The 16,097-nt window shown below is 37.2% G+C and overlaps 1 protein-coding gene and 1 non-coding gene across 3 annotated transcripts in view; both read right to left on the bottom strand.

Moving 5' to 3' along the window:
- The window catches only part of LRCH2 (leucine rich repeats and calponin homology domain containing 2), a 128,816-nt gene that overhangs the window by 11,317 nt on the left and 101,402 nt on the right, over positions 1-16,097 (bottom strand). Inside the window, exons 15-16 of one of the 2 annotated variants that reach the window (XM_025372319.1) lie at positions 4,926-4,970; positions 1,643-1,693 (exon numbers count right to left, since the gene is read on the bottom strand). In XM_025372319.1, coding sequence (XP_025228104.1) covers positions 1,643-1,693; positions 4,926-4,970 — 96 coding nt within the window. The remainder of the gene's footprint in view (positions 1-1,642; positions 1,694-4,925; positions 4,971-16,097) is intronic. The other variant, XM_025372320.1, reaches the window with a different exon arrangement.
- LOC112616747 lies at positions 1,142-1,270 on the bottom strand. Its single transcript, XR_003117769.1, has one exon. It is a non-coding gene; the product is annotated as a small nucleolar RNA SNORA35 (small nucleolar RNA).

The following is a 16,097-nucleotide window of genomic DNA, read 5'->3' on the forward strand; positions in this document are numbered from 1 at the left end:
CTTCTGTTAACATGTGATATGCAGTTCAAGTTAAACGTCAGTTGAGTTACCAAAACACATACATACTCACCACCCTATCCAAATCTACAAGCCTCCCAGTTTGTCTTCACTATTTTGGTTAAATTAATATGAATTCCTAGATGAAAATTTCACTGATCCAAATGAAATAAAAAATATATTATAAAACTCACACCTGTAATCTCAACACTTTGGGAGGCCGAGGCAGGTAGATCACTTGAGGCCAGAAGTTCAAGACCAGCCTGATCAACATGGTGAAACCCTGTCTCTACTAAAAATACAAAAATTTGCCAGGTATGGTGGCATGTGCCTGTAGTCCCAGCTACTCGGGAGGCTGAGGCACAAGAATCGCTTGAATGTGGGAGGTGGAGGTTGCAGTGATCTGAGATCGTGCCACTGCACTCCAGCCTAGGCAACAGAGTGAGATCATGTGTCAATAAAAAAAAGAAAAGAAAAGAAAAAAAAAAAAATATATATACACATATGGCAATGTAAGTTATTTGAGAAATTTGGTATGAATAGTCTATCCTGTGAGCACAGATCGTAAGATCATAAATCAAGCAAATAGGCAGTAGTCACTTATATGCTTATACTTGTAACTTAAGTAAAAGAATTACAAAAGCATCTGACAAAGACTAATTTTAAGATATCTTAATTTAAATCGTTTTCTAAAAGTATGTATACCATTTTACCTATCATATAAATAATTTAGAAACGTTTATAAAATTAATGTCCAAATCCATTTAAAAGTTTTGTAATGCAGATCACCCACAACAACAGACAAAGAGAATCCTAGCCTATTAAAAAAGCAACATCACCTACATATAATGAAATATTAATAGCATCTATGTAACCAAAGTTACACGGTGAATTTGGGCCATCCAACACTTTAGGCAAAGTGTTGAATTCATCAAATGAATGTGTAATCATTTACTTACTAATGTCAATACACTTTAAGGTAATCTGAAGTAGAAGAGATAGAGTTCAGAATTTTTAAAATTTATCTCTTGCTGTTAAGCAACAGAATTGAATAAATAAATTAGAAGAATCAGTCATTCAAGTCACCAGAGTATTTGATCGAGATTTCACAAACTCTAACTTTCTGATACCCATTCTTCCAAAAAGGTGTAACCTCCTGTCGATAGGAACAACCCACTGCAGGGATGTTTCTCGTGGAAAAAGGAAATTTCTTTTGCATTGGTTTCAGACCTAACTGGTTACAAGAAAAACCAAAGGCCATTGCACAATGCTGAAGTACTTTTTTCAAATTTAAAATTGGAAAGTTGTTCTTAAAATCTACCATTTATTTTAAAATATGGATGAATGAGAAAGCATAGATTTGATAAAGTGAATTCTTTTCTGCGATCTACAGACACTTCCCAATAAGAAAATCATAAACAAACAAGTGCTAGTATCAATATTTTTACCAAAAAAGGGCATTCTTAGAACTTTTTATAGGCTAGAAGGTTTGTACAAACTATTCTGCCATGGATTTTAAAATATAAGTGAATATTACATTGCAAAAAAAAATCAGGTTACAGAGAACTGGCAAGGAAGAATCTTATGTAAAACACAGAAAACATACAAAACATATTTTTAAAACATATAAAAACAGAACTTGTACCTCAGATGATACTGGAGATTGTGGTGACATATTAGCATTATCACTGTCTTGCTAAAACATAAAAATAAAAGGATGGAAGATGAAATTACAATACAAATGATGATTTAAACATATAAAAGGAAAACAAAAATTGTTTTGATCAACTACTAAAGGAAGAACTACTAAAGATATACCATCCAGCATATTGCCACTCTACATGTGGTCTGTGAACCAGCAGCCTAGGGATCCTCTGGGAGTTTAGAAATGCAGAATCTTAGGCCTCACCCAAGACCTAACTAATCAGAATCTACATTTCAATAAGACCCTCAAGTGGTTTGAAATATAGTACTTTAAAGTTTGAAAAATACTATCTACATATAATAGCACGGATGTGTTAACAACCTGAGACATGTAAATGAAGGCATGCAAAATCTCCATCAACCGAAATAACTTTCATTTGAGAATTTACATGTATCTAATATAGGCTTATTGATAATTACAAAGAATTTCATTTAATAAAACATTAAATGGTCCATGATTTTTAAATGACTATTCTACTGCCAACCAAATACGAAAATTTGGACATTTAACTTTGAATATGCACACTACATAGAACATGTATTCATTCATTCAACAAATGATTATTGGCTACCTACTATATGTCAGACACTATGCTAGACACTGAGAGTACTGAAATTTAGTAAAATATCACCCATCCAAGGACCTTTCAGTCGAAGAGAGAAACAGATTCATGTATACAGGTAATACAACATTCTCAGTATAATACAGAACAATGCATGGCATATTATGAGGCACAGATAAGGGGCACTTGGGGGGATGATAAAGATGGTAGAGAAAGGCAAGTATCCTGAGAAAGTATAAATTCAGTAAAAAACTGAGTGTTTACCAGAAGAAGAAAGAAGGGAATAACATGCTAAGATGAGAGGAGAAGAACCAAAGCATGGAAGCAACAAATGTAAAGATGAGTGCAGAAAACCTCTGAGCAGTTTTGTCTTGCTGGAGGGTAAGGTGAATGGAGGGTAAGGTGAAAGAAGAGCAAGATATGAATTAAGGCTGATGTGGCAAGCAGGGGCTTGATAAAAGAGGATCTAGAATTTATCTTCTAAGTTATGGGGGGAAATTGAAGGTTTCCAAGCAAGGGAATAGCCTGATTGCATCTGTGTTCTTTGAAACGACCACTCCGGCTGCAGTGAGAATGGACTAGAGAAAGGGAGAAGAGCAAGGAGGCTATTGCAGTAGTACAGGCAAGAAATGGATGGGGGCCTCCACCAGAGCAGAAACAGTAGAAAAAAAAGCGTAATGTATGCAAAATATTTTAGTGCACATAAACAAACAGTAAGTCTTGGCTACTGATTAGATATTGAGGCAGGCAAGAGAAAAGCGGGTATGAGGAGACAGGGAAAACAAAATGTTTTCTGTCAAAGGCAGATGACAAATATTTTAGGCTTTGTGACAACTAACTGTTCCCCTAATCCATGAGGAATATGTTCCAAGAACCCCAGTGAATGCCTGAAACTGCAGATAGTACCAGATCCTTTATAATATACGTGCTATGTTTTTTCCTATACATACATACCTATGATAAAGTTTAATTTATAAATCAGGTATGAGATTAACATCAATAACTAATAATAAAATAGAACAATTATAACAATGTATTCTAATAAAAGTTATGTAAATGTGGTCTCTAAGTGTCTTATTGTACTGTACTCACCTATTTTTAGACTGTGGCTGACCACAGGTAACTGAAACCTTGGAAAGTGAAATGGAGAAAAAGGAAGGCTACTATACTCAAACTCTGCCACAGTAATGAAAAAGTAGCCATAGGCAAATGAGTATGGCTGTTTTCTGACAAAGCTTCAATTACAATCACATACAGCATGTCAAATTTGGCCCGTGGGTCATAATTTGCCAGACCCTGCTCCAGCTAGATGATGGAAGGTGATTCCATTAACTCAGTAGTTCTCAACCTTGGCTGAACATTAAACTTACATGGGAAACATTAAAAACTTCATTGCTCAGTCCATACCATATCATACCACATGCCAATTAAATTATAATATCTAGGGGGTGTGACCCAGGCAACAGTATTGTCTAAAGCTCACTTGGTAATTTTAGTGTACAGCCAAAGTTGAGAGCCACTGCACAAACTGTTGGATATTAGTGAAAAAATGGGTTTACAAGCAAAAATTTAAAAAAAACTCAGTTTTGAACATATTTAGTCCTATTGGGTTTATGAGATATATCCAGCAGAAATTCTAAGCAGGTAAGAAGACAGATAAAAGATTGCAAGGGCTTGAACCTCTCCCAGACAAATCTGAGAGGCTTCAGCAGGTACACAGGTGTTATTTACTGAAGCTTTGACAGCTGGTGAAGACATGCTAGAGACCACACAATAGGCCATTCCCTGGGAATAATATTTAAAGGGTAAGCTGGGATCTTATGGAGTTGGTGCAATGGAAAGCTTAGACAGGTGTGCAGGAACTGATTGTGCTCATGCACGGGTAAATATTGCCAAGCATACCCATACCAAACATGTAATTCAGGCTTAAGCATAAATACTAACAGTGAAAATATGACCAGTTATAGCTATAGCTGACTTTTATTCATCCCAGTAAATACTACTGGAGAGGCCATGGAGAGAAATCGGCATCTGATCTGGCAGATGCCCAATCATCTGGCTCTATTCATTATTCTTCCCTGTGTGACTCTATTTCCTAAAACTGAAGACATTTTCAGAAGCCCTGCCAAGTACCCAACATGAAATTAAATACCAATCTCTCCAATAAAAATACACAAAATTTATAGTAATGAGAATATATCTTTTCAACAATGATAGGTTGCTGCATAGTTTACACTGGTGCAGTAGAAAGGTTTATGGTAATGCACAAACTGTAGAAGTCAAATTTTAAATTTTAAAATAGTATGCAGAATTTGTGGAAGGAGTTCCTAAACAAAGTTCCTAAAAAAAAATCTCAATTGACAACCAGGCTGACTTAGAAACATAAAAGATATGAAAGAAACACACTTACACCCATGGATTACAGGTCTAAGATGAATGATGATAAAATTCTAAAACTGAATTATTAGTAATTCCATTCTAAAGGACATATGGAAATTAAATGATTAAATTAATAACTGCATGATGATGCTCATATGTTTTTATTGTTGGAAAAAAACCATGCATTAAATCAAAACAAAGAATCTGAAAAATGGATTGCATTTTACTCTCACTGAGCCAACTTCATATAAGTAAACATTTCAAATAATTATCTTTTCTTACCTCATCATTTTCATTGCCACTTGAACTCTTCCTCATTGATTTATACTGAAAAATATTTAAAACACATAATTTATTTTCCCTTGAACATATAAATTCCCTACTAGTAAATTATGTACAAGGTTCTTTCATATTTTGGTAGCTTTATTAAATGACCTGATAACAAATTTAAGTATATAACAAGTATAAACAGTCCTACTACTAAAACTAACAAATATAATGCTTTCCATGTGCAAGGCCTTGTTGTAAGTACTTTACACAGATCAAGTAACATTTCTTTCTTAATCAAGCTATTTCCCATTCATTAAAGTGTGTAATCTGAGGGTTGTCTTAGAGTTTTCCTTTTTCTTAATTCACTATATCTAATACGTCATCAAGTCAATTCTTTTTTTAATCTCTCTCAGACTTACTTCTTCAGAATTCTCACAACTACCACCCTTTTCCAGGCCCTCATTATCTTACACCTGGTCTATAATCTCACCATTCTAAGATGTCATCTATTATTAAGAAACCTACTGCTTTCGGGTTAAAAAAACACTACATTAAATGTATATATTGATTAATAATTGTAATAATGATGACAGCTAACACTTGTACTACTGCTTGCTATATGCCAGGCACTGATTTAAATGTCTTACATGTATTAATCCATTTAATCTTCTTAACAACCCTACTACATAAGAACTATGCTTATATGTGAAAAAATGCTTAGAGTCAAGAAAATACAGTATGACAACCACTGGAATTCTTACTTCTGACTCCTCTTCACTGCAAATGATCCTACATATCAGTGGCAGATTAACCTTCCGTTTGCAACTCATGACTGTCCTGTTGTAACACCTACTAACTTTTGGATTATGTCCAAACTTCTTTGTCTGGCATTCAAGGTTCTTTCTTTTTTAATTATTCTTATTTTTTTTTACATTTGTATATACTTATATTTGTGGTCAATTTTTTTTATTATACTTTAAGTTCTAGGGTACATGTGCACAATGTGCAGGTTTGTTACATATGTATACATGTGTCATGTTGGTGTGCTGCACCCATTAACTCATCATTTACATTAAGTATGTCTCCTAACGGTATTCCTCCCGCTTCCCTCCACCCCATGACAGGCCCCAGTGTGTGATGTTCCCCACCCTGTGTCCAAGTGTTCTCATTGTTCAATTCCCACCTATGAGTGAGAACATGCAGTGTTTGGTTTCCTGTCCTTGTGATAGTTTGCTGAGAATGATGGTTTCCAGCTTCATCCATGTCCCTACAAAGGACATGAACTCATCCTTTTTTATGGCTGCATTGTATTCCATGGTGTATATGTGCCACATTTTCTTAATCCAGTCTGTCATTGATGGACATTTGGGTTGGTTCCAAGTGTTTGCTATTGTGAATAGTGCCACAATAAACATATGTGTGCATGTGTCTTTATAGTAGCATGATTTATAATCCTTTGGGTATATAACCAGCAATGGGATGGCTAGGTCAAATGGTATTTCCAGTTCTAAATCCTTGAGAAATCACCACACTGTCTTCCACAATGGTTGAACTAGTTTATGGTCCCACCAACAGTGTAAAAGTGTTCCTATTTCTCCACATCCTCTCCAGCACCTGTTGTTTCCTGACTTTTTAATGATTGCCATTCTAACTGGTGGGAGATGGTATCTCACTGTGGTTTTGATGTGCATTTCTGATGGCCAGTGATGATGAGCATTTTTTCATGTGTCTGTTGGCTGCATAAATGTCTTCTTTCGAGAAGTGTCTGTTCCTATCTTTTGCCCACTTTTTGATGGGGTTGTTTGATTTTTTTTCTTGTAAATTTGTTTAAGTTCTTTGTAGATTCTGGATATTAGTCCTTTGTCAGATGGGTAGATTGTTAAAATTTTCTCCCATTCTGTAGGTTGTCTGTTCACTCTGATGGTAGTTTCTTTTGCTGTGCAGAAGCTCTTTAATTAGATCCCATTTGTCTATTTTGGCTTTTGTTGGCATTGCTTTCAGTGTTTTAGTCATGAAGTCCTTGCCCATGCCTATGTCCTGAATGGTATTGCCTAGGTTTTCTTCTAGGGTTTTTATGGTTTTAGGTCTAACATTTAAGTCTTTAATCCATCTTGAATTAATTTTTGTATAAGATGTAAGGAAGGGATCCAGTTTCAGCTTTCTACATATGGCTAGCCAGTTTTCCCAGCACCTTTTATTAAATAGGGACTCCTTTCCCCATTTCTTGTTTTTGTCAGGTTTGTCAAAGATCAGATGGTTGTAGATGTGTGGTGTTATTTCTGAGGCCTCTGTTCTGTTCCATTGGTTCTATTTAATGGTCCCCTTTACATATGCAGCATTATCTTCCACAACCCTTGGAAAAATAGATAACCAACCTGATATCTTAACCACAAACTGGGGGGTGAGCTGTATTAGAGATAATAAATACAAGACGTATTGTTCCTCCACTGTCTCTCCTATGACAACTATCACAAATCTAGCAGCATGCTCTTTCCAGGTGATCTCACACACAACCTCAATATGCCTTCAACCCAGTGTGCCAGAGAGCCACTGAATGAAATTGGCATGTGTGAAAAAATCCTATTTATCAGGCAAGACAATCACTGAAGTCACTTATTTTTGGTTTTAATCTATATGTCAATGAAACAGTGATATTTGAGTGAATATGCTAATATTTATTAAGTGCTTACTCTGTGGCAAGTGTAATTCTAAGCACTTTTATTATTAAATAATTTAATAGTTACAACAATCATGTGAAGGAAAGTACAGGCACACCTCATCTTATTGAGTTTTGCTTTACTGCACTTCACAGATACAATATTTTTCTTTTTACAAATTGAATGTTTGTAGACACCCACTGGTGGCCATTGAGCAGCTCAGATTCTGCTCGCTCAAATGCCTTACTCTACTTCCTTGGCAACCACATCCAAGAAATCTGATACGGCTGGGATTGAGAAATTTGGTAAGTCACAATTGAAGAAGACAAAAAACGCAAGAAAAAAATTCACTGCCTTCCAAAGAAATGACCAAACAAGAGAAGCAAGCAGACAAATCATAATAAGGTATACATCATGAAAATGAACTGTACATTGCACAAGCATTGCCTTCATATTTTACTTTTTTTGGCTGATGAACTTTGCAAGATACAAAGAGGTTGGATCAAGTTTAAATGACTGTGCTGTTCCTCTCACATCAAAGAATCAAGAGCTACTGAAAATGAAGACTGCTTTTGCCTCTCCCATCTGCCTGGCTAGCAGATAAGGGAAAGAATTTGAATGTTGGTGAAGGAAGAAGCAGGGTGGAATGACAGTAAAAGCTATAGTAAAACCAAGCTGATCCAAGGTGTCCTGCAAGCTATAAAATTCAGTTTAATCACAGTATCGATTTTTTTGTTCCAGTGATTTTATTGGGATATATAATTTTTTAAATGTGCAAATACAAAGTTTCAAAATGTGCAGAAAAGGTTTGTGGCAACCCTGTATCAAGCAAGCCTATTGGTGCCATTTTTCCAATAGCACGTACTCGCTTCATGTCTGTCAAATTCTGGGAATTCTAACAATATTTCAAACTTTTTCATTATTATCATATCTGTTATGGTGATCTGTGATAGTGATCTTTGACGTTTCTATTGCAATTTTTGAGAGATGACTCAAATGACGCCCATATAAGAAAACAAACTTAATCGATAAATGTTGTGTGTGTTCTGACTGCTCCACTAACAGGTTGTTCCCTATCTCCTATTCTCTGACACACAACAATATTGTAATTAAGCCAATTAATAATCCCACAATGGCCTCTGAGTGTTCAAGTGAAAAGAAATCGTATGTCTTTCACTTTAAATAAAAAGCTTGAAATGATTAAGCTTAGTGAGGAAGACAGGTAGAAAGCAGAGATAGGATGAAGCTAGGCCTCTTGCTCCAATTAACTAAGCTGTGCATGCAAATAAGTGTTGAAGAAAATTAAAAGTGCTACTCATTCCAGTGAACATACCAAAAATAAGAAAGCAAAACAGTCTTATTGCTAATATGGACAAAGTTTGAGTGATCTGGATAGAACAGCAAACCAGCCACAACATCCCCTTAAGACAAAGCCCAGTCCAGAGCAAGGCCTTAACTCTCTTCAATCCTATGAAGTCAAGGTGAGGAAACTGCAGAAGAAAAGCTGGAAGCTGTAGAGGTTGGTTCGTTCATGAGATCGAAGGAGAGAAGCTGACTGCATAACATAAAAGTGTAAGGTGAAGTAGCAAGTGCTGATATAGAAGGTGAAGCAAATTATACAGAAGATCTAGCTAGCTAAGACAACTGATAAAGGTGACTACACTAAACAACAAATTTTCTATGTAGACAAAACAGCCTTCTATTGGAAGAATATGACATCTAGGACTGTTGTAGATAGAGAGAAGTTAATGCCTGCTTCAAAGCTTCAAAGAACAGGCTGACTCTTGTTAGGGGCTAATGCAGCTGCTGACTCTAAATTGAAGCCAATGTTCATTTAACCATCCCAAAAATCCTAGGTCCCTTAATAATTATGCTAAATATTTTCTGCCTGTGCTTTATAAATAGAACAGCAAAGCCTGGATGACAGCACATCTGTTTACAGCATGCTTTACTGAACATGTTAAGCCTACTATCGAGCTCAGAAAAAAAGATTCCTTTCATAATGTTACTGCTCATTTACAACGAGTCTAGTCAACCAACAGTTCTCATGAAGATGTTCAAAGAGATCAATGTTGTTTTCATGCATAACATCCATTCTGCAGTGCATGGATCAAGGAGTAATATCAACTTTCAAGTCTTACTATTTAAGTAATAACATAACATATAAAGCTATTGGGGTCATAGATAGTGATTCTTCTGATGGGCCTGGGCAAAGTAAATTGAAAACCTCTGCAAATGATTCATCATTCTAGATGCTATTAAGAACATTTGTGATTTATGGGAGGAGGTCAAAATATCAACATTAATGAGATTTTGGAAGAAATTCATTCTGATTGTCATGGATGATTTTGAAGGGCTCAAGACATCAGTGGAGGAAATAACTGCAGATGTGGTAGAAACAGCAGGAGAACTAAAAGTACAGCTTTTTTTTTTTTTTTTTTTTTGAGACAGGGTTTCATTTTGTCACCCTGGCTGGTGTGCAGTGTCATGATCTTGGCTCACTGCAGCCTTGACCTCCTGGGCTCTAACAATCCTCCTGCCTCAGCCCTCCCCACCAAGTAGAGGGGACTACAAGCATGTGCCACCATGACCAGCTAATTTTTTTGTATTTTTTGTAGAGACGAGGTTTTGTCATTGGCCCAAGCTGGTCTCAAACTCCTGAGCTCAAAGGATCCACCTACCTCGGCCTCCCAAGTTCTAGGATTACAGGCATGAGCTACCACGCCTGGCCTAGAAGTAGAGCTTAAAGATGTGAGTGAATTACTGCAATCTCATGATAAAACTTTAACAAATAAGGAGTTGCTTTTAATTGATGTGCAAGAAAGGTGGGAATTTTTAAGGTAGAATTTACTCCTGCTGAAGAAGCTGTGAACACTGTTGAAATGAAAACAAATGATTTACAATGTGACATACCCTTATTTGATAAACCAGTGGCAGGGTTTTAGAGGACTGACTCCAATTTTGAGAGAAGTTCTACCGTAAGTAAAATGCTATCTAATAGCATCGCATGCTACAGAGAAATCTGTTGTGAAAGGAAAGTCCATTGATGTGGCAAACTAGAAATCGCCATAGCCACCCAACCTTCAGTAACCACCATTAACATCTACACAAGACCCTCCACCAGCAAAAAGATTATGACTCGCTGAAGGCTCAGATAATTGTGAGCAATTTTTAGCAATAAAGTATTTTTAATCAAGGTATATCATTTTTTAATACATAATACTATTATGCACTTAGCTGATTACAGAACAATGTAAACATAACTTTTATGCACTGGGAAACCCAAAAATATTCATGTAACGTGCTTTACTGATATATATTCATGTGACTTGCTTTATTGAATAGATATTTGCTTTAATGGCGTTGTCTGGAGTCAAACCCACAATATCTCTTAAGTATGCCTGTATTGTTACACTCATTTGTAAAGTTTTTATAAACAAACTTAATTAAGGTTACATGACTTGACAAAGTCACATAGTTAATAGGTATCCAAGTAAGGACTGGAACCCAAGTGGTTTGATTCTAGAAGCCCAGGCACTGTGCCATAAAATCATCTCTTGATATCTGCAAGGGATTGGTTCCAGGAACTCTGCCCCCGCCTCACCCATGCCAAAATTCACAGATATTCAGGTCCCTTCCCTTATATAAAATGGCATAGTATTTGCATATAACCTACTCACATCCTCCTGTATAGTTTAAATCATCTCCAGATTACTTATAATACTGAATACAATGTAAATGCTATCTAAACAGTTGTCATACTATATTGTTTTTGATTTGTATTATTATTATTATTTTTTTGCCTTTTTTCCCACATATTTTCAATCTTGGTTGGCTGAATGCATGAATGTGGAACCTGCAGATACAGAGGGCCAACTATACTCCCATTTCTAATTAATAGGAATTTGCCAGAGATAACAGGGCTAATGGGCATTCTCAGAAGAAGAAAAGCAAAAAGAACTAAGAAAGCATAGCCTGTGTAGAAAACAAAGAGCAGTTCAATGAAGCTAGTGAGGAAGTGAATTTTGGCAGGTAATGAAATATAGAGAAGGAAACAAGGAATGGTCCACAAAGATTTTAACAAGTCCAAACTTTATCTTATTGGTAATGGGAAGCCAATAAGAAATTTTTTGGATGATTTACAGTTTTACAGTTTTATTTAAAAGAGCATTTACAGATTTACGGTTTTATTTAAGGGCATTTTCTCACATTGTCTGATAATTATTTTTTATTGATACGTAATTGTACATATTTATCAGGTACTTGTGATATTGTGATACATGCATACAATGTGTAATCATCAAATTAGGGTAATCACTTCAAAGATATTTATCATTTCTTTGTGCTGGGAATATTATCAATCTTTTCTTCTAGCTATTTTAAAATATATAATAAGTTATTATTAACTACAGTCAAGCTATGGTGCTACTGAACACTAGAATAAAGAAATTTAAAGTCAGAGAATTATCCAAGAGCTGAGAAAGGAGGACCATTAATCAGTTATCACAACTGCCTAGGCAAGAAAGTATGAGGGTTCCAAAAAGGGCAAGGGCAATAGAGACAGACATGAATTGCAGAAAGGATGCATATATTAGGGCTGATAACCAACTAGGTGATGGAAATGAGAAAGAAAAAGAATCAAGAAAGACTGAGGAATAGAGCTTAGACAACTGGGTAGATACCATTAGGGGATGGGGTAGATACTTAACCTGAAATATATGTAGGGCATGCAAACAATCAGAAACACAGATTCAGGGAACAGAAAAAATGTTATAGGATGTAAATTTAGACACGGCAGAATATAAGAAACATCTAGAGTCATTAACACTCCAGAGAGCGCTTTTTAGAGTAATAAAATGAGGATCAGACCCTAAGAGCAAGCAGAAGAAAACTTACGCAAGGACATCAAAATGATAACAGGGAAGAAAAATGAGATAGAAACCAAGACAGGAGTATCAAGAAGGAAGATGTGGTCATCATTGTCAAATGCTACACTGGATTTTGCCATTAGTAGGTGCATGTTAAAATCTAGTGAGGGGCTATTTCAGTGGAGAAATGGAAGCGAAAGCCAGATTGCAGTGGGTTAAGGAATGATCAGAAACTGGAGAACTAGAAAGTTTGGCCCTGGCCATGGTCAGCAGTTCAAGACCAGCCTAGCCAACAAAGTGAAACCTTGTCTCTACTAAAAATACAAAAATCAGCCGGGTGTGGCGGAGGGCGCCCATAATCCCAGCTACTCGGGAGGCTGAGGCAGGAGAATCGCTTGAACCTAGCAGGCGGAGGTTGCAGTGAGCTGAGATCGCGCCACTGCACTCCAGCCTGGGCGACAGAGCGAGGCTCCGACTCAAAAGAAAAAAAAAAAAAAAAGAAAGTTTAGCCCTAAAAAAGAGCAAAGAGATAAGGCAACAGCTAAAAGGGCAGTCAGGGATAATGGTAGTGTCAGGGCTCAGAAAATACTACCCCAAGATACGGCACCTTCAAGGTCACTCTCTGACCTTCTCCAGGCCCTCCTTTCTTCAATCCCCCTTCCTCTCCCTAAGGCAGGTAATAGAAACTAGAATTCCCCATCTCACAAAGCAAGCCATACAATCTAGAAAGGTCCCTCTCAAATCTCCTCCCTTCTCCCTTTAAGATGCATGAGACAGGTTTCGTGCAGCACACTGAAGGAGAAGGAATGTCATAGAGAGACACAGGAAAGATTCTCAACAAACAGGCCCAGTTTGTTACCATTAGATCATACCCTTTTTTGTTCAATCATGTGTCTCCACAACTATTCATTTCTTTCATCAAACTTAGCATGAACATACAGTTTTCCCTGAGTCTTTGGGTCTTCGTTTCCCTGGGTCTTTGGGTCTTCATTTTTGTGTCACATAAAAGCTTGATTAAATTTTTATGCTTTTCTCTTGTTAATCCATCTTTTGTTATGGGGTGTCAGCTATGATTCTTGCAATGGGTAGGGAAAAGATATTACTTTTTCTTCTCTATAATAGAGGTTTGAGCACATTTATAAGGTGAAAGGTAAAGAGGCAGGAAAGACATAGAAGAATAAGAGGATAATTGAAATGCAAAGAAATACAAGATGATATACTTAAGAATTTAGAAAATGGGAAATGTATTACTGTTACTCAACTACAATTCTAATTTAAAATACTCATTATACAAGAAAACTTAGAAAGATGCTAAGTTTGCAGTACTGCACATATTTAAATGTCTTGAAAACCCAAACCTAATATATATAGAGATTTGAAAATACTCTCTAATTCCAAGTTTTTACTAATTCAACTCAGCTATCCCCAACTAGTATTGGTATGAATTCTGAATTACCAAAGTTTTATTACATCTAAATTCAAATGTTACAATAAAGGCCTAGTATAAAAACCAGAAAAATAGAAAGATCAGTCCATCTCAGAAGCTTTTATATACATATATATACACACATATTTTTTGAGGCTAGTCAAGTGAAGCAGCGGGAGTGTAAAATAAACAAGGAAATGTGTAATTGTGAGCAATTTGTTGTAAACACCACTGAATTCGGACTAGCCTCAGAAGCTTACATTAATTTCAAAGGAGAGACAATAACTTGTACACAAACTCTGACTCAGAAAAAATCAGTTTATTTTACAATCCCAGTGGCTTTTTTATTCCCGTATAAAACTAACAATGATCATAGAAAATGTGTCAAAATATTTTCCAGGGGGTTAGCCTTTAAATAAAAATAGTGTACTGTATTTATGAAATCAATATGTATTTTATGAGTTATAATGTTTTATCACAATAGTAATGAGATACATTTGAAGACATATATGCCACTTAAATAAATCAAATAATATTTAAAACTAACTGGCTAGAGATACTCTAATACTTTTTAACTGTTTTGTCTAGAAATCAATTATTAAATGCATTTAGAAATTCACTTGTGGCCAGGCGCAGTGGCTCACACCTGTAATCTCAACACTTTGGGAGGCCAGGGCAGGCAGATCACGAGGTCAGGAGTTTGAGACCAGCCTAGACAATATGGTGAAACACCATCTCTACTAAAAATACAAAAATTAGCCAGCTACCCACAGCAGCCAGCAGTGCAGGGAGAGAAAGCCTGTACACTTGGGGGAGGGAGAGCACAGGGACTGGGGGACTTTACATTGAACTTAGTGCTGCCCTGCCACAGAGGGGAACAAAGCTGTGCTGCGCTCAACCAGCACCCAGGCATGGAGGAAGCATTTGGATCAGCCCTAGTCAGATGGGAATCGCTCATGCCAGCAACTGGAACTTAAGTTTCTCAGTAACCTCACCAATTACAGGCTGAAGTACTCTGGGGTTCTAGGTAAACTTGAAAGGCAGCCTAGGATTGCAATTTCTAGGCAATTCCTAGTGCTGTGCTAGGCTTAGAGCCAGTGTACTAGGGTGGCATGTGACTTAAGGAGACACCAGCAGGGGAATCTAAGGGAGTGCTTGCACCACTTTTCTCCCAACCCCAGGCAGTACACCTCGCATCAATGAGAAAGAGACCCCTTCCTTTCACCTGAGGACAGGACAGGGAAGACTGAGGAGGACTGTGTCTTACCTCTTGGATACCAGCTCAGCCACAATAGGATGGGGCACTGGCTAGAGTTGTGAGGCCCCCATTCCAGGCCCTAGCTCCTAGATGACATTTCTAGACACACTCTGGGCCAAAAGGGAACCCACTGCCTTGAAGGGAAGGACCCAGTCCTGCCAGGAGTCATCACCAGCTGACGAAAGAGCCCTTGGGCCTTGAATAACCAGCAGCAATGCCCAGGTAGTATGCTGTGGGCCTTGGGAGAGACTCTGAGATGTGCTGGCTTCAAGTAAGACTTAGCACAAAACTAGCTGTAGTGGCTACATGGAGAGACTTCTGTTTGAGAAAAGTAGAGGGAAAAATAAAGGGAAATTTGGCACCTTAGGAACCCACTCATTCACAGTGAGGTAAGCAACAAGCAGTCTCTTGGAGTTCAGGAATCTAGGCCTCCACTCTTGGGCAGCATTTCTGGACCTGCCCTAAGCCAGAATTCAGGGTGAGTCCCAGGACTGGCAGCATTCACCACAAGCTGATTGAAGAGCCCTTTGGCTTTAATAGAACATGAACAGTGGCCTAGCAGAAACCCCCATGGGCCAGTGGTGGTGGTGGCCACAGAAGGCGGTTCCTCTATCTGTGGAAAGGGGAAAGAAGAGTGGGAAGGACTTTGTATTGTGGTTTGAGTGCCATCTTAGCTGCAGTAGAATAAAACATCAATAATAACGTTAAATGTCAGTGAACTAAACTATTAAAATAAAAAGATATAGAATGGCTGACTAGATGAAAAAATAAGACACAATGACCTGCTACCTACAAGAAACACACTTGAGGCCAGGTGTGGTAGCTCATGCCTGTAATTCCAGTGCTTTGGGAGGTCGAGGGGGGTGGATCACTTGAGGTCTCAGTTAATTTAGAAAGCTTATTTTGCCAAGGTTGAGGATGGTGCCTGTGACACAGCCTCAGGCAGTCTTTTTTTTTTTTTTTTTTTTTGAGATG

The sequence above is a fragment of the Theropithecus gelada genome, chromosome X, assembly GCF_003255815.1.
Source record: "Theropithecus gelada isolate Dixy chromosome X, Tgel_1.0, whole genome shotgun sequence".
NCBI classification, from domain to species: Eukaryota; Metazoa; Chordata; class Mammalia; order Primates; family Cercopithecidae; genus Theropithecus; species Theropithecus gelada.